Here is a 17,666-nt window from a genome sequence, read left to right as displayed (position 1 = left end):
ACGCCTGTCAGCCGCCGTCACCAAGCGTGCGGTGCGCGTGCGTCATGCCCGGCGTCGGCGGCGCGCTGTCCAACTTGCTGTCATCCTCGCCGGAGCGCGTCCGCCAGCCACCATCCAAATCGGGACTGTGACCGCGCGACGCACGTGTCCAGCCCGAGTCCCGACGCGCCATCTCCAGGGCCCATGGCCAGGCGCCCGCACCCGCGGGTCGCGCCAAATGCACAACTGCGTCCTGTGTCCTTTCAGTCAGTCTACAACAGATGTCCCCTCGGGGTGACATACGAAAAAATTGGAACGATACAGAGAAGATTAGCATGGCCCTGCACAAGGATGACACGCTTTCCCGGAGTGGTAGACCTACGGGTCTCAATATTTATTTTTCTTGGCGCTGGCTTTGAAGTTACCCGTTTCTTTGACCTCAGAGTACAACACTCAGCACGCAGCAAGCACGCAGAGAGGTGGACGTCATCTTTCTTCTAATGTCATCCTACCTACTCAATACCTACTACACAATGTCGAGCAGACGCGAGCGATATGACTCGCCCCTCCCAGTGGTCATCTCAAATGCAAGCATCACTCTTTTGGTGCAAGAGGTAAGTGGCCACCGGCTTGCAAACTCGACGGGCCTAAGCATACCGTTCTGGGACCACAGGTTTCTCGTTGATGGACTTCCGCTTGCAGACGCAAGCCGAGACCTTCGCATGCGTTCGACAGGACAATGAAACAACGCCTTGACTTGCCATTCTGATCTAGCATTGTTGCCCATGGCAGCCGTGCCACCAGCTTCCTTCCACGAAGGCGTCGCTCCAGTGCGATCATATGGAGCATATGGAGCAGATTTGTCCTACAAGACCTACCGTCTACGCAGCCTCCCACTGATATACCTGCGCTGATGTTCGCATTGGCAGGTTAGGAGGGGCTTCTCGGACAGCACCATGGACGAACTCTACGATGGCCTGACACCGCGCCTCCGGCACCCCGCACTTCAACTTACCATTCTTGATGGTCCACAGAAGGCAAGAACGCTTGACAGTCCCTATCTCCGACAACGGAACATAAGGAACAGCACGCTTTGGCCGGCAGGCTGTGCCACCACGAGGAGTCGACCAGGACCCACAATTGCCATATCTGGCGACTTGTATTGTCTGCACCTTCGCAGAACTGCGTGGCGGCGGTGGATCATTCCCCTAGAAAGGCAGTCGCCCCTCTCTCCGCTTAGTGAGGAAGGCAACGTGTGCGAAAGCCCAGCCTCGAGGCTAAAGATACGTTTCCTCACAGTGCCCCTTTTATTCATCTTAACCGGCGGCGACGGGCCACAGCGGACGCCACTCACCCGGGTTCTTTCTTTATAAACCCACTCTGAGCGAACGAAGATGGGACAGATCCCTCTACAGTCGCGTCCTCTTTCTCCCTCCTATACTTGCGCGGAATGGCTAAGAAGCGCTTGGTGGCGAAGGGTGTACCCTCCGAGTCGCGGAAGGGCAAAGGCAGTGACAGTTTCTACGCCAGATTCAACAAGTCCGTTACGGAAGATTTGGGCGGCGTGCGTCTTTGCTCTCTTCCGCATGCATGTGGCGTCTGACCTGTCTCCTCTTAGACTGTGATATGGGGAGCACGCTTCGGGCCCGACCCTCGACGGCACAAGAACACCAGTAACACCAGCTTGACGTTCAAAGCCCCCATCACTGCGCCACCTGTGAAACAGGAAAGCGTCGACGATGCGGACGAGGCACTTCTCCACCGGCCTCACCTACCTCAGTCTGCGCAGGCAGGATCTGAGGCAGGCAACACCACACTGAGCTATATCTCCGCCTCTGCAATTGCTGCTGAGCTAGAGCTTACGTCCACGAAGCGGGGCAGAAAGCCGAAGCATGGAGAGCCAGTGCAGGGCATACCACAAGGAACACGCCAGCCAGTGCCGGGTGAGGGTATGCTGTGCTTTGAGCAGGCGCGCCTGCGGTGGCGCCGGCACCTGAACTCAACCCATACCCAAACCAAAGGAAGAGAAGACGCAGAAGACACAGAGCAAGGCAACCCGTTCTTCAGAAGCCCACCATCGGATCGTCAGTCCAAACCCGCCGCCGCACCAGCACGGCGCAAGTCGCGACACACCGGTGATCCCGTCGTCGTCCAGAACACGCGCCACAGTCGCCCGAGAGTCTTCGTGCCTTTGAGGGTCGGTCTGTCACAGTATTCAACCTCTATGCGGCTTCCTCCAATCAGTGCGCCGCAACGAGGGCCGCTCCCGCCAATCAGCTTCCTGACCGGGGCATTTAGGTATTCTCGTACGTGCGCGTGAACCATGACCTGTATTGCTGTTGTATGCTGATGCGTCGTTCCCAGCTCGGCGAAACCCTATGCTAACCCGTTCGCCTCCCCTGCCACCAGCACTTCATGTCTCCGCCTTAATCGACGCCGCAGACACTTGTCCCAAGCCAAGCCCTGGCCCATCAACTTCCACAGTTAACGATATGAGGGCAGATGCGAAGCCGATCTCTGCCTCTCTGTGTCCCCAGACGACTCCTCCCGCTGACCGAACTCCATCAACGACCTCGCGCCCGACTGGTCATGTCGACGGTCACGTCAACTCCGGGTCATCTGCAGTTCAAACCAATCTGCCGGTCTTCAACGCGGCCCACTATTCTCGGAACATTGCAGCCCTTTCGCTGGCAACCCCCACAGAGTACTCGGAGCTCCGATGGCACGCGCATAGGGCTCATGGCAAGTCTCGTACGAACGTTCGATGGCATCCGTACTACACACCGAGGCTCGGATGCTATCCTGGCAAAGTGGATCTATGATCATCGGTGCAGCCTTGCGACAGGCAGCTCAAGGGTAGATTCTGCGGCTTTCGACTTCGGACGTTCTCAGTAAATTATCTCCATGCCATACCTCGCACTATGCCCTATGCGTGCTGTACATCTGTCAAAATATGCATTACTTCCCTTGTCACAACAATGAGGACGCCCCCTTGGTTAGACATCTAGATATAATGAGCGACATGGTAGAACAATCCATTACATAGTGCGAATCCGGAAGTGCTAGAAAACATCGAAGACAGCAACAATACTTGATACAGACGGATGCTTTGTACATTACCGGAAAGATAGTGAAGGATTCAGGCGTGGTGAGTGCGGCGGCGAGTTGCTCTGCGCAAACTGCGTCGCGTGGGAGGGGGACGACAACGAGCCTGGCAGATAGAGGGGAATCGTAGGTATAAGCTCGAAAACCTGTTGCGCGATTGGACGCGCTCCTCGAGGCCCGCTCGGCTGCAGACCGTTGTCGGCGTTCATAACACCGTGGACGCGTGGTTCTTGTGAGATGCTCTCCGACCATCCATCCGGACCAGGCACTGAGGATGTAGGAACGTTGGTGGTTCCTCGTCCATCCCAGATGCAGCGTACGTCGTTTCCGGGGATAATTTGTGCGAGACGGCCCGTTTCGACGTGTCGAATCTCGATGAACCTAGTGTCGAACAAAAGAACGTAGGGTGGATGCCAGGCGACATGTTCTGCTGTGCCTTCCCATTCGATCGTGCCCATACCCCGGCTGGGATCACCGTGGCGATCCACATACAAGCCGAACTCTGCGATAACGATGAGCAGTAAGAAAACACATTGAATCATTATGCATACCATCGTAGCACAGCAGGAATTCGTCCTGGTTCGTGCGGAACATGCCCATAGGCCGACACGACTCACACCGTTTCGCTAGCTTCTCTAGGCGAGGGTCGTCACGTTGAGGGATTGTGACACTCTTGAAGCTATATCCAAAGCAAAGTCAGTACTTGGTACACACTGTGTCAAGGATCACTACGTACTCAGTGAGATCCATGATCTCGAATCCCTTCGTGCACAGGATGACGATCCTGGCCTTCAAGAAGATGAGATCAAAAGACTCAGATGGCAAGAAGAAGTCCTAGAGATGCATCTGAGCGACTGAATCACAGCGTGTTAACATGGCTGCCCACCCTGTAGACCCTGAACCATTCCGAGCGCTGTGACCGTAGACCAAGGCGAGAGCCAAATGTTCGCGGGGCCTCTGCTCTCTCGTTGATCTTGCCTACAACAGGCTCCAGGACTCGGAACACGCTATCCAACTAATAAAGGGTAAATCAGTAACGAATGCAATTGTGCATGGACAATGGGGGTACGGACTCCTTTCTTCTTCATATAGATAACGAGGGTGCGGCCGTTCAAGTTGCCTACACTGAAGAAGTGGACATCTTTGTTCCCGCTCAACTTCTGTGGGGTCTGAGAGGTGTTGACACTCTGAGGAGAGGATGGCACAAGAGCCTCGATATGATATGCAAACAGCGACTGAAAAACCGATCAACGACCCGTCCGCTGCCACTGAATGCGGGAAACCTACCTTGTCCGCTAGTACGAGGAAAATTCCAAAGTCTTCCAGCATTGCGCATTGAGTCACCATCTTTAGATGCAGGACGCGGCGCATAGCTGGTGGTGTGTCAGCATCATGTCACACCTGTATACCTTTATGAGGGCAGCTTACATCTTGAGTCGTGGCGGAAGCCGATCCAAACACCTTCCGCACATCCAATGGCGACGAGTCCCCTGCCGTCTGCAGTAGCTATTGTGGGATCAGCAAATCGCCGGCAACGATCCGTCGACGCAGTACGTACTGAACGGCACTGAGCAAGTGACCTTGCCCGTGAAGGCATTCTCGTGACTGTAAGCAGCACTCCCGCCTCCAGGGACCACTGCGGGGACGAAGAACGTGTCTGCACTAAGGGTCTCCACCTCAAAGACCTTGTTAGATTCTTGCACGACCTTGCGCAAGCCAATGGCCTCATCTAGCTTCTGCTTCCATTCGTTGCGAGCTTGCGCAGATTCGGCGAACACAGTGTACAGACCGCCTAACCTACCAGTGTGGTGGATGGTGCAGGGATAGACCATCCGAGAATCTGTAGCGCTCTCGGGAGTACCATTGGCTCCAGGAGGAAATGCCTCATTCCGGTCACCACGGCTGTTCAATCCTCCCAAACGAAGGATACCGCCGCTACGCTGAGTGGGAGGATCAGTGAAGTTCGCGAGTGTCAGGAGGTCCAAGGGTATCGGCTGGAGGCGAGTGTCAGAGCAGTCGTGACGCGGGACAGCAATAGGTCGAACACACCCGTCTGTAGACATGGTAACGTGTAATACCATCCTTCTCCTTCGGCTTCGTCATGACCACTGAGAAAAATTAGCTGAAAAGCATGCCTGCGTATTGAAGAACCACTCACAGTAATTGTCGAAGAGCAAGACGAACAGCTCAGTCCACCCACTCCATTCGAATCCAGTGTCAGGTTGTCGGAGGAGTTTGCCCGTGTGCATCAAAGAACGATTCTCGTTGAGAAGGTCCATGTCCTACACACTATTGACGACAGGTGTTTCACATCCGAAGGGGATGCACTCACAATGGCTTCCCCAGGCTTGAACACGAGATTCGAGTTGTAGCGCCAGACCTCAACCTTCTGCTTTGCTGAAACGACTCCAGGCTCGGAATCCTTGCCTAAGGCCTTGATCAGTTCGAGGACTTGTGGTATCGTGTCACGGTCTTCATGTCCCTCTGGTGTTTCCTCGAGAATACTCTTCAGCAGCAACTCGTACCGGAGCAACCTCGGAATAGGCCGGTTGATGAAGGCTTTCATATCAAGCTTGCGAGCATCTGCATGCCGAGTACATTGCTGTCGACGACGTTAGTCAGATTGATCATCTGGAAGGTACGAGGACCCACATCAACGAATGTCTTGAAGGACGGGTTGTTGGCCATCTCATCGTCAATGCGGTACGCTGCAATGGGGTAGTTCGGAATGTACTCCAAGTACGCTTCACGGAAGTTGAGAACGGCGTCATAGACGGCTGCCGTGACGCTACGAATAACTGGATGCTCTTCGCGTTGTATCTCATGGAAAGAGTTCAACATCTTGCGATGATGGGCATGCAGCTCGTCGAAGTTGTGGAACACTTCGCCAAGGAACTGCTCGAGCCGATCGCGTGGGACGATAGGCGGGTCCATCTCGCGCAACGGAGTCACGTACATCTGACCGATAATGTCAGTCATAGGAATGTCGTCAGCTATGGGAGACAACATACCAAGTCAATGTTCTCGAGGTCCTTCACGTATTCCATCTCACCCTTGATCAGCTCAAAAATGATGCTGAAGACGTATTGAGCCGCCATCTGCGAAATGATACCATAGATAATGCTTACGACTGTCGTTTGGCATCTTTCTTGTGAAGACTCTTCCTGAACTCCTCGGACACGAGATTGTGCCACTCAAGCTTTCCTGTGGGCCCCTTACCCATAGCAGATTGCCATGTCCAGAGTTGAGCCACGGTCTGCAGCTTTTTGATGGCCTCTATCGCCTCCTTCAAGAAATCCGCATCGGGGTTGCCGTCCGTAGTTTCATTGCAGATAGCTTCCAGCAAGACCGGGTACTTCTGCAGATGTTCCGAAGACCGATTGAGGAAGTGTTTGAGATCAAGGCGATGGGCATCAGGATGCCGAGCTGCTTGCTGCAAGGGCTCAATCAGTATTTGTCTCGTTTGGACGTGAAAATAGACTAACCTCGAGGAAGCGCCGGAACTCAGCATTCTTTTCGCTTTCGTCTTTCACCCTTTTCTCTGCTACGGGAAGGTGACCAACATAGATGGGATACGCCAAGCGGAACTCGGTCGCTGCATCTAGGAAGATGTCCCCAACACCATGAATAATAGGCGCCTGTTCGCGTTGTCGGACGTTCAGAACTTCCAACAATCTGCGATTGCACTCTCGCAGATCTAGGATGTTGCCGAACACTTCCTCGATGAACTCTTCGACTTCTATCGGTCTGATAATGGGCGGGTTGGCATTGCGAAGAGGACGGATGAACAACTGCAGAGGCGTGAGCGAGTAAGATAAACGTATTTGTCGTCATGACTTACCGATTCCACAATGTCGAGGTCGCGGAGATACTGCTTCTCCTTGGTGATGACCTTATGTATGATCCTACACGAAGCTCAATTACCATCCGGTTGAGACAAACCGCATGGATAACATACGTCTGCCGGTTGATCTCGCTCTCGGGCAAGGTTCGCAAGACTTCCGGTGGGACAGTCCTTGACCATGAATCATCCTACAAGACGAGAGTCGACTTCAGATGTCAGATCACGGACAAAGGTCATCTTGCAGCGTACCTTTTCCTCCTCAACCTCCTTTTCCGTGGGGGTGACCAGAACAAGGCTCTTGTTCTATGCAATATTTTAGTTTAGAGATGCTATCACCAACGCCACTCGTGCTTACTCTCTTAGGACATGCGAAGGAGTAGCATGGCGTTTCGTCATAGCAGCTCGGCGCATAACAACGTGTAAGCAGCGTAATGACCGCGGTCGGCAGCTCCTCCCGTTCAACGCGTGTATCCGAAGCACCCTCCTGATCATCGAGGAACATGTAGACATCCTCCACGCCATCTTGCAGAACACGCCCTCCCCACTCAACTTCATAGAAGAAGAGCTGGTTCTGCAAGCTGCGTGCGACCTGCAGGGCTGCTCGCCGATCATTGGTGGAGATGCCATGTGTGATCAGTAGTTCTCGTTGGATCTGCGACTGGATAGTGGACTGCACGTTCGGCATGAGTGAAGCTTCTTCATATAGGGCTGGGGCGGTCTATACATACCACGATGTCCTTGCCGGTGAATGCCCGAGGGTAGGGTATACTGCCTTTAACGTGCGTGCCCCTAGGCACCTTGTCGCGTAGTCTCACCGCGATATGACTCAACAACGCAGGATTGAAAAACCTGTCGTCACCCTCCTCTGACTGGTCTTCATCATAGAAGTCGTCTTCGTCGTCCTCGTGCCAGTCCCCAGCCAGCTCCAGAGGACGTTTGATGTCTTGCAAGGTACGTATAAAATCGTTGTCCTTCCACGACCGACTGGAAGACCCCACGGGGCCCTGCGCAGATGACGTGCGGGACATCTGTCCAGGTGTTGGCGTTTGCGCTTGTAGGTACGTCTGCGACGGTGCAGGTGAGTGATGCTCGTAACTGGGCCCTGGATGCACCCATGGTTCCGACGTCTTGGATGCGTGCGACTGGAAGGAATTGCCGCGGTCAACGGTGGTAGCCGCCGACGAGCCAGTGTAGGGGTTCGGGCTACTGGAACTGCTGGCATACAACGATGAGATTGACACAGTCGTTGCCACAGATGGATTGCGATCGAGCTGCGAGGGTCCGTTCGCGTATGACACCACCGAACTGTTGTAACCCGATGAGGCCGCCGAGCCGACAGAGTCGTACGCGCGACATCATGCATGGATCGGGAGGCTGGTGACATGAATTAGCCACAACATAGCGGCTTTGAACGAGACTCACGATTTTGGCTAGAGTACACCCCAGCTGCAGTCTGTGGAGGAGAATAGGCGCGGGACTGGGGAGCAAACTCGGGAGTACTCGCGTATAGATCATCCATGAAGGAGCCTGAAGACCTGCCGTCGTCTACACTGTCTCTAAAGCCTGGTATCTGAGGAGCTAGTGCTCCGGCTGGTCGTGCAGGAGACTTGTAATGGTGGATCGAGCCGTTTGTTTCCGACGACTGTCTTCCGACTGCAGGCATGGGCGACGCTCTACCAGACACGCTGCCTGCAGTGCCCGGGCGAACAGGTTGCAAGGTAGGGGGATACGCCTGGGAGATCGGCCGTGGGTCGACATAACCCCCGTTCAGAGGAGGTAAACGCGGTGGTGGTGCAGCTGGCGGGGAGAGGGAGGCCGGCGGAGAGTAAAAGCCGTTACCTGATGTTGTAGAAGGTGAATCGACTGGAGTGTAAGGTAGTCTGCGATTCCTGCAATCATGTGTGAAGAGATTGCTAACGAGCTGAACAAACAGTCACATACGGGTCACTTGTCCGTTTCGGAGGGAGTGGAGGCGGTGGAGGTTCGTCAGGTATCCGCTGCTCGGGCATGCCATATAGAACGTGTGGGGGCGGGGGCGGAGGAGTCTGCATTGGCGTCGGTTGCCCAGGTATGCGGGGTAGAGGTCGTGGTCCACGGAGAGTAGGCGACTGCACACTCGGTGCAGTGGAGACTGGGCGAGCTGAAGGTCGTGGAGAAGGTGGGATACCGTGGTGGCCTTGGCCTATTGGATTGAGCGACCTGAAACGGTCGGAAGTAAGCGAGGGGCGACGTACCGCTGCGCATTGGCGGTGTCATGGTAAGGCTCTGTTGCCGGGTCGTCGTCGGCGTGTCACCTCCATCTTCGCCATAGTTGTTGTAGAGCGTCTCGAGCTCTCCCTCGCTGTTGCGCATCGTTTGATCGGCAGCAGGGGCCTCTTCTGCAAACCCGGCCAGCACTTGATGGTATAGATTGGCCAAGTCCTCGTCGTCCGGGCTAGAGACATGGGGAAGCGCTGCGGTGGACATGCTGTCAACTATCTAGAGTTCCTAGACTAGTGAAATGCAGTGCCCGTCTTCCGTGTATTCTCCCGCACTCTGCGGGTCGTGGACGTGCCTTGGTGGCAGGATCGTATGGGTAACCGCGTATATCGCCTCGAGGCAACCACTGGCAACTGCCACTGCCAGGCTGAGCACACGCCCGGAAGAACTGCTACCACCATGGCATCATTGTCCACATAAATGTCACAAAACTCTGCTTACAATCAATCAGTTTTCGGTACTTGTGTCGCGGTCGGGATGGACATAGAGAGCGGGTGCAATTCTCACTCGACTCGCAGCGGGTCCCGACCACCTGCGAACCGCTCGAGCGCGCCGACAACGGCAAGTCACGTGGTTGGCATTGAACGCTCTGCATATCATCAAAGTGATCATTGTGCTTCACATTGGCTTCACAGCAACGTTCCGCTCAGCGGGTCGACGATAACATCGTCTCTGATTCTCCACCTTCACACCTGCGATCATCCCCGGTAGTCGACAAAGAAATGCTATCCGACGAGACGCACAAAGCCACAGCATCCCGGACAGCATCGTCTGTCCATGATGTGAGCGCCGAGAAGCCACCGTTCGGGTCTCGGTGAGTAGTCGTACTCCTCGGATAGGGTCAATAGATTGACCATGGAACAAGCGGCTCAGGTTGCTCACTTTAGAAGCTGACGTATGGAGTCAAAATGCATGGGATCATGTCCCACCTCCCGACGACCAGGACGAGATCATCAATGCCGCGCTCGCGAGACAAAAGCTCGCACCAGTACCGGAGGACGAGAAACAGAAATACAATGAGAAACCCGCCAAACATTGGTAATGCACTACTTTTCCTCGACGTTGTCGTAAAACAGTGCCTGACCTGGGTGCCGACAAAGGGATAACTTCTACAAAATGAATGCGAACAATTTCTTCAAGAACAGGAAATGGTACGTCAGCCTCCTTACGACTCGCTCACAAAGATGAAATGCTGTACAAGGCTGCACTTGGAATTTCCGGAGCTAGTCCACGCAACACAGCCAGAGGTAATTTTACAACAGCGCCGGTCATGTCCCTTCTGACGTCGTGCGAAATGGATAGGCAGGAGCTGTGACCATCGCAGAGATTGGCTGTGGTAGGTCTGTGCTCTCTCGCTAATCCAGGATCCGTGATGTATTGCTTTAGGTGCCGGGAATGCCGTCTTTCCAATATTATCCTCCAATAAGAACCCACATCTATCGCTACGGGCGTATGATTATTCTTCGCATGCTGTCAAGCTCGTGCAGGCAGGGCAATTTCGTGTTGGCGACATGTCGTCTTGGCTCACTTCCTCTCCAGACAAACCCGTTGTACACGTCTCCTCCCGTTGGCTCTATCAAGGCCGCAGTATGGGATCTGTCATCATCAGAGCTACCACCCGATGTAACGCCTGAGAGTGTGGACGTCATCGTTCTCGTCTTTGTTCTGAGCGCACTGCATCCGCATGAATGGCAGCGCGCGGTTGGCAATATTCACAAGGTCTGCACGTGCACTGTTCGAACCTTCATTCATGTATCGCTGATGTTCAGGTCCAATCCGCAGATGCTGAAGCCCGGAGGGCTAGTACTGCTGCGCGATTATGGTAGACACGACCTAACACAGCTGCGTTTCAAAGGTGGCCGTCTGCTGGACGAGAACTTCTACATTCGCGGCGATAAGACAAGAGTGTATTTTTTTGAGCTGGGTACGCACTCGTTCGATGTAAGAAGGAATGGTCTACTTATTTCGCGGTCACACAGACGAACTGGCCCTGTTGTTCACCGGGTCCCTAGCTCCTTCATCATCCAAGATCAATAATCACGTTACCGTGGTCGAGGAGGACGACGGAGATTCTGGTGGCACTACCGATCAGCGATCAGCCCTCCCTAGCTCATCACCAGGCCCCTCGTCGCCGCAACCGCTAGAACCAGAAGTCACCGTGCAGGCTCACGAAGATGGCACCGTGACCCCCTCCTTGTCTGACCAGATTCATCCGTGTCTTCGCTCGGTTCTTACCTCCGAAGGCACTGTGTCGCTGTTTTCCATCGAGCAATTGGGCGTGGACCGCAGACTCATCGTGAACCGGAAACGACAATTGAAAATGTATCGGGTTTGGATGCAAGCAAAATTTCGGAAGCTGCCTTCATGAACGGGACGGTGGATGTATCGCGATTCGAGTATGGGGAGACAGCCTAGAAGATATAGTTTACAGTCTGTACGAACGAATGATAGCAGTTCTTTTACAACCAAGAGGTGTAGCCGAATCGTCTCTATTTGCATGTAACATTGGCAAGCTATTTGCTACCCACATACCGCAGTTCGCCATCCCAGGTAGCGCGTGGCTTGTACCCAGTTATCATACGTTCCTCTACTGTCCAGTGAGATCTTGGGTTTGGGGGAAGATTACGACCACGACGCATTCCCGCCCAGTTCTTTGCAGTACGAAGGTTTTGGTAGGTACATAAGTAATACAGAAGCCCTGACCTGAGTTCTCTGGGCCAGTTATATACACACTATGTAGATGCCTAGATGCGTGCGTAGTGTGGGGTGGTTGCTAGCTTTCCCCAGCCCGTCTGACTAGGCAAGATCCGTATCGCGGTCAGACATTGTAGTGAGCGGCGGCATTTTACGTACTTACGACCGTGCCACATTGCTACAGCACCGTGCACGGGATTGTTGCGCACGCCACACCCAGGCTCACTGGCAGGAGAGCGGTTGTTTGCGCTTGTTAGGATCCAAAGCCTCTGCCTGCCGTATTCGTACAACTCTTCTTCTCGGCAGTCTCCGTGGTCGTTCCGTCGACGGCGTAACTTATGCTGGCGTATGTCATTGTCACGGTCGATCACTGCGAGGTCTTCGATATCCCCGCTCTGTTCGTGGTGGCAGTCCAGACGATCGTACGGTGTGCTAAAGCTCGCATTATTTCCTCGTCCACACGCCATGGAGGCGTCAACCAAGAGAACCCCTTCGCCGGGCTCAAGCGTCAAAAGACCACAAGCAAGCGAGTCAGACCTCTCCGCCTCTAAACGTCCCAAGCTTGATGTCAACGAAACCGTGACGGCGTTGGATTCACCTCCAAGCCACGCTCTCCCTGAGAGTGCATCTGGTGGTTTCATCGAGGGCCAGAAATCCGCTACAGAGCGTCCAGACAAACAAAAGTCTAAGAAGGGGCAACGAGGGACCAAGGACCGCAGACGTGGAACACGGAGAGAGGATGCAGAACCCAGGGACAGTGAAGAGCCCAAGACTCCGCGCCTGCCTAAGAGGCCGTGCGTGCTGTTGCTTGGTTTCTGTGGTTCCGGCTACAGTGGCATGCAATTGTACGTGCCCAGTTGTTCGATATCTGTGATCCCCAAGTAATTTACAAAGATGATGAAGTCAACCAGATCAGTCGGTCCGCACTATCGAGGGCGTCTTGTTTGACGCACTCGTCAGGGTGGGAGCTGTCTCACAAGATAACGCAGACAATCCGACCAAGGTAGAGGATTGACTCCTCATAGTGCCATTATGTACGAATTCACTATCTGCAAGGTCTCGCTCGGTCGTGCCGCAAGGACGGATGCTGGTGTACATGCAGCGGGAAACGTTGTCTCGTTGAAGCTTATCAATGCTATCCCCGGTGTTTCTGACCTGGTCGCGCGTATCAATGAGGAGCTTCCCCCGGAGATTCGGTTATGGAGCGTGGTGCGTCAGTCGTTAGTCCCTTCATGATATGCACTAAGCCTGTTCAGCTCCGTACACAAAACAACTTCAACGCAAGAACGTTTGTCGCTCTCATACTGAGCTGCGCCCTCATCTATTGACGGCCCCGGAACCAGGTCCTGCGACAGCCGGAAGTACACGTATTACTTCCCCTCCTACATGATGATCCCTCCGAAGCCAGGCAGTGGCCTTCATCAAACTCTACAACAAAACGGCACTGAGCCCCCAATACACCCGTTTGGACAGAGCGCGGCCCGATGCCGACACCGACGTTGACCTTCGTCGAAAGCGTGACTATCGGATGCCTCCTGATGTCCTGGAGTCGTTACGAGCCACGGCTCGCAAGTTCTAGGCAGTCACAACTTCCACAACTTTACTGTGGACGGGAATTCGGGATAGGAGTTGCGCGCGCTACATGAAGGATATCAGCGTGAGTGAACTCGGCTCAAGGCTTGGTCTCATCATTGACGGACAGTGTTCCACAGGTCGCTGACCCAGTCGTCTACGGGGACACAGAATGGGTCAGCGTGATGTTCCATGGGCAGAGTTTCATGCTGCATCAGGTGAGTCTTGTCTCGCGTCTTCATACACTCCTGGTGACTATTGTGTGGTCATCAGATTGTATGTGCTAAATAATATTGTCTTTGCCTAGACCAGCGCTGAACTACTCGCTGTCCAGCGTAAAATGATGTCAGCATTAGTGCTGGCCTGTCGCACCGCTTCACCCCCTGATATCCTAGACGAGGTATGTCTATCACGCCTCGGCCGAAGCATACATCCCTGATGTTGCTCAGCTTTATGGCCCGCGGATGGTCTTCATCCCCAAAATGCCAGCACTGGGCTCCTGCTCGAGTACCCCATCTTCGAGACCTACGCCAAGAGAATTGAAAAAGGGAACGAGAAGCTGAACCTACTGATACAGACTATCGGCCACCGATACCTTCGACATTCATCGGGAGCTGATGGACCAGTTCAAGGACACGCACATCTATCCTCGAATGCGAGAAATGAGGACGAAGCTGGAGTGTATGTTTGCAATTCGCCTCGCTCTTTGCGTCTCGCTCACAGCACGTTCAGCTTCGATGCATGGATACGTTCCATCGACTCTTATTCTGGAAAGACTTGCTCTGGCTTAACTCCAAGGGCATCATCCCGGCCGCCGCAGTGATCCATAAAGGAGAACGTCGTGCTGGCCGCTTCAGAGAGAGGAAACACTTCGACTCGACCGGTTACCCGACGATTACTGACGACTCTACAACGGTCGTAGACGAGGAGGCGGAAGAGGAAGATGAAGCATTAGACAAAGCTAAATTAGACGATATGGAGGGCTGATGTCATATGTACCTCCACCTGATAATACATAAAGTCTGTCCGCATACGTATCAAGCCAAAAGATCTACACATTACGTACATGGCGGCCTGTTCGGCAGTGCTTCTTGACAGCCGTTACCGTGTCGTTCACGTTCATCCGGCCTGGAGATATACGTGCAAGAGCGTGACTGAATGAAGCCAAAGCAAGGATGGTTTGTAGCGGTGATCGTTGGTGGTGGCGTCGGTTCGTATAGTCGTCAAGTGTGGTCGATCATGACTGGAACTTCCTCATGGTTTGGATCTCATCCAAGAGAGCTTGAAGTCGGTCGTCATCGATCTTGACAAGACTGGGAAGGGTATCGTCGTCAAAAATCGTGCAGGTCAGGGCTTGCGATGAACCTCGCACCTTGGGATGACACTCTTCGCTTCTTCGACATCCGCAGGGCATAGGTTGGCTATTTGCGCTGTTTCAAATTGTGTCAGAGCAGGCTCTCTCCGCAAGGTCCTGATTGTATCATTAGTGAAATGCTCTAGGACGATGGCGTTGCACAGCGTACTCTCGAACAGCACTGGCAGAATCCGTGGTGTTGAACTTTGCGAACGTCTTCACGTACTCTAGTGTCTTGTTATAGACGCTTCACGTAGATGAGATGATGGTCCAACACGTAACTAGATGCACATACGCAGTGTCCGGGGCATCCTTGTCTCGATTCTCGAGAAGATACTTCACCTCCGAGATGAGCAGACAACCAGCATTGTTAAATTCTGTGCATATGTGAGCACACGCAGGTCATAATATGATTCAGACAGCTGACCTGCTCCCAGCTTCAGCACCGACGCATCTTCCTCCTCGACCTGGGGCCGGTGTCTCAATCGCGGGGTCATGGCGGTTGGTGGGAGGCTGTTTGCGCTTGTTAGGATCGCAAGCCTTTGGACAACAAGCTCAAACAGGATCTCCGATCGCGGGGCTGCCACAGTGGCCGCCGCGTCTAACCCCGGATGACTTAGCCGAGTCGCACGCAGGCTGCGTGCCGCCCTCGCTGCCATTGAGCCAGTCACAGCAGCCCCGCCTCGTCGAAGGCACTTTATCTCGCCTGCGGGCTCTTCAAGAAACTCATTCACCCTCGAGGACAGTTTCGAGATGGTGCAGACGTACGGAGCGACGCCCGCTGCGGTGGAGGAACGCGGACCAGACCTCCAGCCTTCGCAATCCGGGGAGAGCGATGCTCTTCTGGGAGCTGACGCCAGTGCGCGTCGTCCAAAGAGAGACGGGCATGCTACGCTTTCGAGTTCAGTGGGAAACCTGGCGAATACGATCATTGGGAGTGGTGAGTAATGCGAGACACCACATGTATGGGCACGGTTAATCACTTGTTCAGGAATGCTAACATTCCCGCTGGTAAGTTGCTTGATGTTATGATGCTTGGCTCGAAGTCTGACTTTGACACGCTAACCCAGGCCATGGCTTCCGCTGGTATTATACCGGGAATCATAACCTGTATATTTTCCGGCTCAGTCGCAGCCTTCGGTCTTTACCTGCTCACTCTATGTGCGACAAAGGCACCGCACAGGAGGGCGTCATTCTTCGCGATTGCGGAGCTCACGTTTCCAAGAGCGGCCGTATTCTTCGACGCTGCAATCGCTATCAAGTGCTTCGGCGTGTCTATCAGGTAGTCAGCCTTTGGTGTCGTCATGGGCTCGTTGATGTTGATGTTATGAGCAGCTATTTGATCATTGTGAAGTCTCTCATGCCCAACGTGATTGCTGCGTTATACCACGACTTGTCACTTGGCGACCCCCCTGCCTGGGCACAATCCGGTCGTGTCTGGATTACAATCCTCATGGGAGTCCTCTTCCCGTTGTCTTTCATGCGCAAGATAGACAGTCTTAGACATACAGCTACATAGCACTCTTCTCCGTTGGTAAGTGCTCCCTCGAGCTCTCAGGAGAATGTGAGCGTCGTATTGACGCAATATCTCATAGCTTACCTCGTGGTGGTCGTGATTGTATGCCACTTCTCCCCCTCGAGGGCACGCAGGCGCCTGGCGAGATCCGTCTGATACATTTTACGCCGAACTTTGTCTCGACGTTCCCCGTGCAAGTGTTTGCGTATACCTGCGCTCAGAATGTGAGCCATACTTAACCTTTACAAAATCCACACTAGCTCACAACACTTCGCAGATATTCCCCATCTTCAACGAGGTATCATCGAATACACAGGCCCGTATGAACATTGTTATCGGCACGTCCATAGGTTCGGCTGCATTGATATACGAGATCATCGCTATATTCGGCTACCTCACATTCGGCTCCAAGGTACGCATACGTCCGTATGTTGCTTGCGACCCTTGTGTGACGGCGTCCTGCGTTAGGTTGGCGCGAACATCATTGCGATGTATCCTTCAACGTCGCTCTTCATCGCAATTGGCCAATTCGCAATTGCGATCCTGGTCATGTTCTCATACCCACTTCAAGTGCACCCATGTCGCAATTGTCTAGACAAGGTTTTCCACATAGGTCATGTCGTGAAGACTCCGACGGCGAAGAGGAGGTAGAAGACGAACACGGCGGCAGCCCAGACATGAGCCCTCTCAAGCATATACTGCTCACTGTCACTATTGTCGTGTGTGGATTTGCCATCGCCTTCTTTGTCGATGATCTGCAAATGGGTATGCCGCGTCGTCGTATATATGGACGTATCGCTGACATGTCAATCGGGAACTTGCCGCAGTGCTATCATTCGTTGGATCCACTGGATCGACTACGATATCCTTCATCTTGCCCGGTCTCTTCTATTGGAAGGTCGGTACACCCTGTCAATACATCGGTATTGCGCTGACATTCCTGTTTCAGCTCTCACACTCTGACCCCACCGCTAACAAGTCCTTGTCAAAAGCCGCCCTCGCACTTGCAGTATACGGCATGTGCGTCTTCGTTTTCTGGTAAGTGAAAATTTTGCCGCTATACATACCTCTCGTTCTCACTGCTTCACTTATTCAGCCTGAGCTTCAACATCTATCAGGTCGTGCGCCCGTCCTCGTCTGTACAACATTAGCGTAGACCTCATCCGTAACTTATATCGCATTTGCTCATATGCTTCAACTACGTCTCTTGAATCTGGATGATATTCCGGGACAGCCACTGGTGTTTGAGTACCATATAGTGTTCTTGGCTCGTATGAGATCTCTATAGAGTCGCAGTCGCCGGCCGTGGCGCTTGTGCGTGCGTCTCATCAAGCGCCCGTCAC

General features: G+C 53.7%; 7 protein-coding genes across 7 annotated transcripts; 4 read left to right on the top strand and 3 right to left on the bottom strand.

Moving 5' to 3' along the window:
* Window positions 1-1,641: 1,641 nt before the first annotated feature.
* Window positions 1,642-2,948, top strand: B0H18DRAFT_305225 (uncharacterized protein). The gene is made up of 2 exons (XM_048037474.1): window positions 1,642-2,285; window positions 2,344-2,948. Exons 1-2 carry the CDS (start codon window positions 1,931-1,933, stop codon window positions 2,799-2,801), a joined length of 813 nt encoding a protein of 270 aa, XP_047893995.1. The 5' UTR covers window positions 1,642-1,930; the 3' UTR covers window positions 2,802-2,948.
* Window positions 2,949-3,095: 147 nt separating this feature from the next.
* Window positions 3,096-7,956, bottom strand: B0H18DRAFT_875944 (Dbl domain-containing protein; the record flags this gene model as incomplete). Its single annotated transcript, XM_048040464.1, has 20 exons — window positions 3,096-3,586; window positions 3,636-3,763; window positions 3,821-3,918; window positions 3,971-4,099; window positions 4,158-4,319; window positions 4,372-4,457; window positions 4,513-4,590; window positions 4,643-5,078; window positions 5,134-5,192; window positions 5,243-5,366; window positions 5,417-5,686; window positions 5,737-6,042; window positions 6,096-6,159; window positions 6,213-6,517; window positions 6,570-6,875; window positions 6,926-6,989; window positions 7,043-7,116; window positions 7,178-7,231; window positions 7,284-7,598; window positions 7,657-7,956. The coding sequence occupies 20 exons, from the start codon at window positions 7,954-7,956 to the stop codon at window positions 3,096-3,098; spliced, it is 3,849 nt and encodes a 1,282-aa protein (XP_047893994.1).
* Window positions 7,957-8,652: 696 nt separating this feature from the next.
* Window positions 8,653-9,700, bottom strand: B0H18DRAFT_305210 (uncharacterized protein). The gene is made up of 3 exons (XM_048037473.1): window positions 9,629-9,700; window positions 8,870-9,575; window positions 8,653-8,817 (listed from the first exon to the last, which is right to left on the bottom strand). The coding sequence occupies exon 2, from the start codon at window positions 9,392-9,394 to the stop codon at window positions 8,915-8,917; it is 480 nt and encodes a 159-aa protein (XP_047893993.1). The 5' UTR covers window positions 9,395-9,575; window positions 9,629-9,700; the 3' UTR covers window positions 8,653-8,817; window positions 8,870-8,914.
* Window positions 9,701-9,817: 117 nt separating this feature from the next.
* Window positions 9,818-11,746, top strand: B0H18DRAFT_1004723 (methyltransferase). The gene is made up of 9 exons (XM_048028509.1): window positions 9,818-10,001; window positions 10,061-10,225; window positions 10,288-10,338; window positions 10,389-10,434; window positions 10,490-10,523; window positions 10,574-10,674; window positions 10,727-10,906; window positions 10,970-11,111; window positions 11,167-11,746. The coding sequence occupies exons 1-9, from the start codon at window positions 9,910-9,912 to the stop codon at window positions 11,553-11,555; spliced, it is 1,200 nt and encodes a 399-aa protein (XP_047893992.1). The 5' UTR covers window positions 9,818-9,909; the 3' UTR covers window positions 11,556-11,746.
* Window positions 11,747-12,195: 449 nt separating this feature from the next.
* Window positions 12,196-14,935, top strand: B0H18DRAFT_1004717 (pseudouridine synthase). The gene is made up of 13 exons (XM_048028508.1): window positions 12,196-12,726; window positions 12,785-12,884; window positions 12,938-13,090; window positions 13,138-13,169; window positions 13,225-13,292; window positions 13,357-13,453; window positions 13,508-13,538; window positions 13,594-13,671; window positions 13,788-13,853; window positions 13,903-13,920; window positions 13,962-14,134; window positions 14,186-14,202; window positions 14,229-14,935. Exons 1-13 carry the CDS (start codon window positions 12,230-12,232, stop codon window positions 14,438-14,440), a joined length of 1,542 nt encoding a protein of 513 aa, XP_047893991.1. The 5' UTR covers window positions 12,196-12,229; the 3' UTR covers window positions 14,441-14,935.
* On the bottom strand, window positions 14,566-15,339 carry B0H18DRAFT_305010 (HRDC-like protein). Its single transcript, XM_048037472.1, has 5 exons — window positions 15,235-15,339; window positions 15,103-15,184; window positions 14,977-15,054; window positions 14,826-14,924; window positions 14,566-14,766 (listed from the first exon to the last, which is right to left on the bottom strand). Exons 1-5 carry the CDS (start codon window positions 15,302-15,304, stop codon window positions 14,691-14,693), a joined length of 405 nt encoding a protein of 134 aa, XP_047893990.1. The 5' UTR covers window positions 15,305-15,339; the 3' UTR covers window positions 14,566-14,690.
* Window positions 15,340-15,422: 83 nt separating this feature from the next.
* Window positions 15,423-17,559, top strand: B0H18DRAFT_1004711 (transmembrane amino acid transporter protein-domain-containing protein). Its single transcript, XM_048028507.1, has 12 exons — window positions 15,423-15,747; window positions 15,799-15,818; window positions 15,878-16,089; window positions 16,143-16,303; window positions 16,403-16,425; window positions 16,449-16,547; window positions 16,601-16,735; window positions 16,792-16,944; window positions 16,968-17,088; window positions 17,151-17,221; window positions 17,273-17,361; window positions 17,420-17,559. Exons 1-12 carry the CDS (start codon window positions 15,561-15,563, stop codon window positions 17,472-17,474), a joined length of 1,326 nt encoding a protein of 441 aa, XP_047893989.1. The 5' UTR covers window positions 15,423-15,560; the 3' UTR covers window positions 17,475-17,559.
* The last annotated feature ends 107 nt before the right edge of the window (window positions 17,560-17,666 follow it).

Source organism: Fomitopsis serialis (assembly GCF_022376445.1).
Source record: "Fomitopsis serialis strain Sig1Antser10 chromosome Unknown B0H18scaffold_29, whole genome shotgun sequence".
Lineage (NCBI taxonomy): Eukaryota > Fungi > Basidiomycota > Agaricomycetes > Polyporales > Fomitopsidaceae > Fomitopsis > Fomitopsis serialis.
The sequence above is the reverse complement of the archived record's forward strand: the minus strand, read 5'-3'. Positions and strand labels throughout refer to the sequence as shown.

Bases quoted from the DNA above. Each gene is read 5' to 3' on its own strand.
- B0H18DRAFT_305225 (XM_048037474.1), top strand. From the start codon at position 1,931: ATGCTGTGCTTTGAGCAGGCGCGCCTGCGGTGGCGCCGGCACCTGAAC. The intron at 2,286-2,343 runs GTACGTGCGCGT...CGTCGTTCCCAG, and splicing joins CGGGGCATTTAGGTATTCTC to CTCGGCGAAACCCTATGCTA.
- B0H18DRAFT_1004723 (XM_048028509.1), top strand. From the start codon at position 9,910: ATGCTATCCGACGAGACGCACAAAGCCACAGCATCCCGGACAGCATCG. The intron at 10,226-10,287 runs GTAATGCACTAC...GTGCCGACAAAG, and splicing joins GAGAAACCCGCCAAACATTG to GGATAACTTCTACAAAATGA. The intron at 10,907-10,969 runs GTCTGCACGTGC...TCCAATCCGCAG, and splicing joins CGGTTGGCAATATTCACAAG to ATGCTGAAGCCCGGAGGGCT.
- B0H18DRAFT_1004711 (XM_048028507.1), top strand. From the start codon at position 15,561: ATGGTGCAGACGTACGGAGCGACGCCCGCTGCGGTGGAGGAACGCGGA. The intron at 16,090-16,142 runs GTAGTCAGCCTT...TGTTATGAGCAG, and splicing joins TGCTTCGGCGTGTCTATCAG to CTATTTGATCATTGTGAAGT. The intron at 17,222-17,272 runs GTCGGTACACCC...TTCCTGTTTCAG, and splicing joins CCGGTCTCTTCTATTGGAAG to CTCTCACACTCTGACCCCAC.
- B0H18DRAFT_1004717 (XM_048028508.1), top strand. From the start codon at position 12,230: ATGTCATTGTCACGGTCGATCACTGCGAGGTCTTCGATATCCCCGCTC. The intron at 13,170-13,224 runs GTTTGTCGCTCT...CCCCGGAACCAG, and splicing joins AACAACTTCAACGCAAGAAC to GTCCTGCGACAGCCGGAAGT. The intron at 13,454-13,507 runs GTTCTAGGCAGT...AATTCGGGATAG, and splicing joins TTACGAGCCACGGCTCGCAA to GAGTTGCGCGCGCTACATGA.
- B0H18DRAFT_305010 (XM_048037472.1), bottom strand. From the start codon at position 15,304: ATGACCCCGCGATTGAGACACCGGCCCCAGGTCGAGGAGGAAGATGCG. The intron at 15,055-15,102 runs GTATGTGCATCT...ATCTACGTGAAG, and splicing joins AAGGATGCCCCGGACACTGC to CGTCTATAACAAGACACTAG. The intron at 14,767-14,825 runs GTGCGAGGTTCA...TACCCTTCCCAG, and splicing joins GCGAAGAGTGTCATCCCAAG to TCTTGTCAAGATCGATGACG.
- B0H18DRAFT_305210 (XM_048037473.1), bottom strand. From the start codon at position 9,394: ATGTCCACCGCAGCGCTTCCCCATGTCTCTAGCCCGGACGACGAGGAC.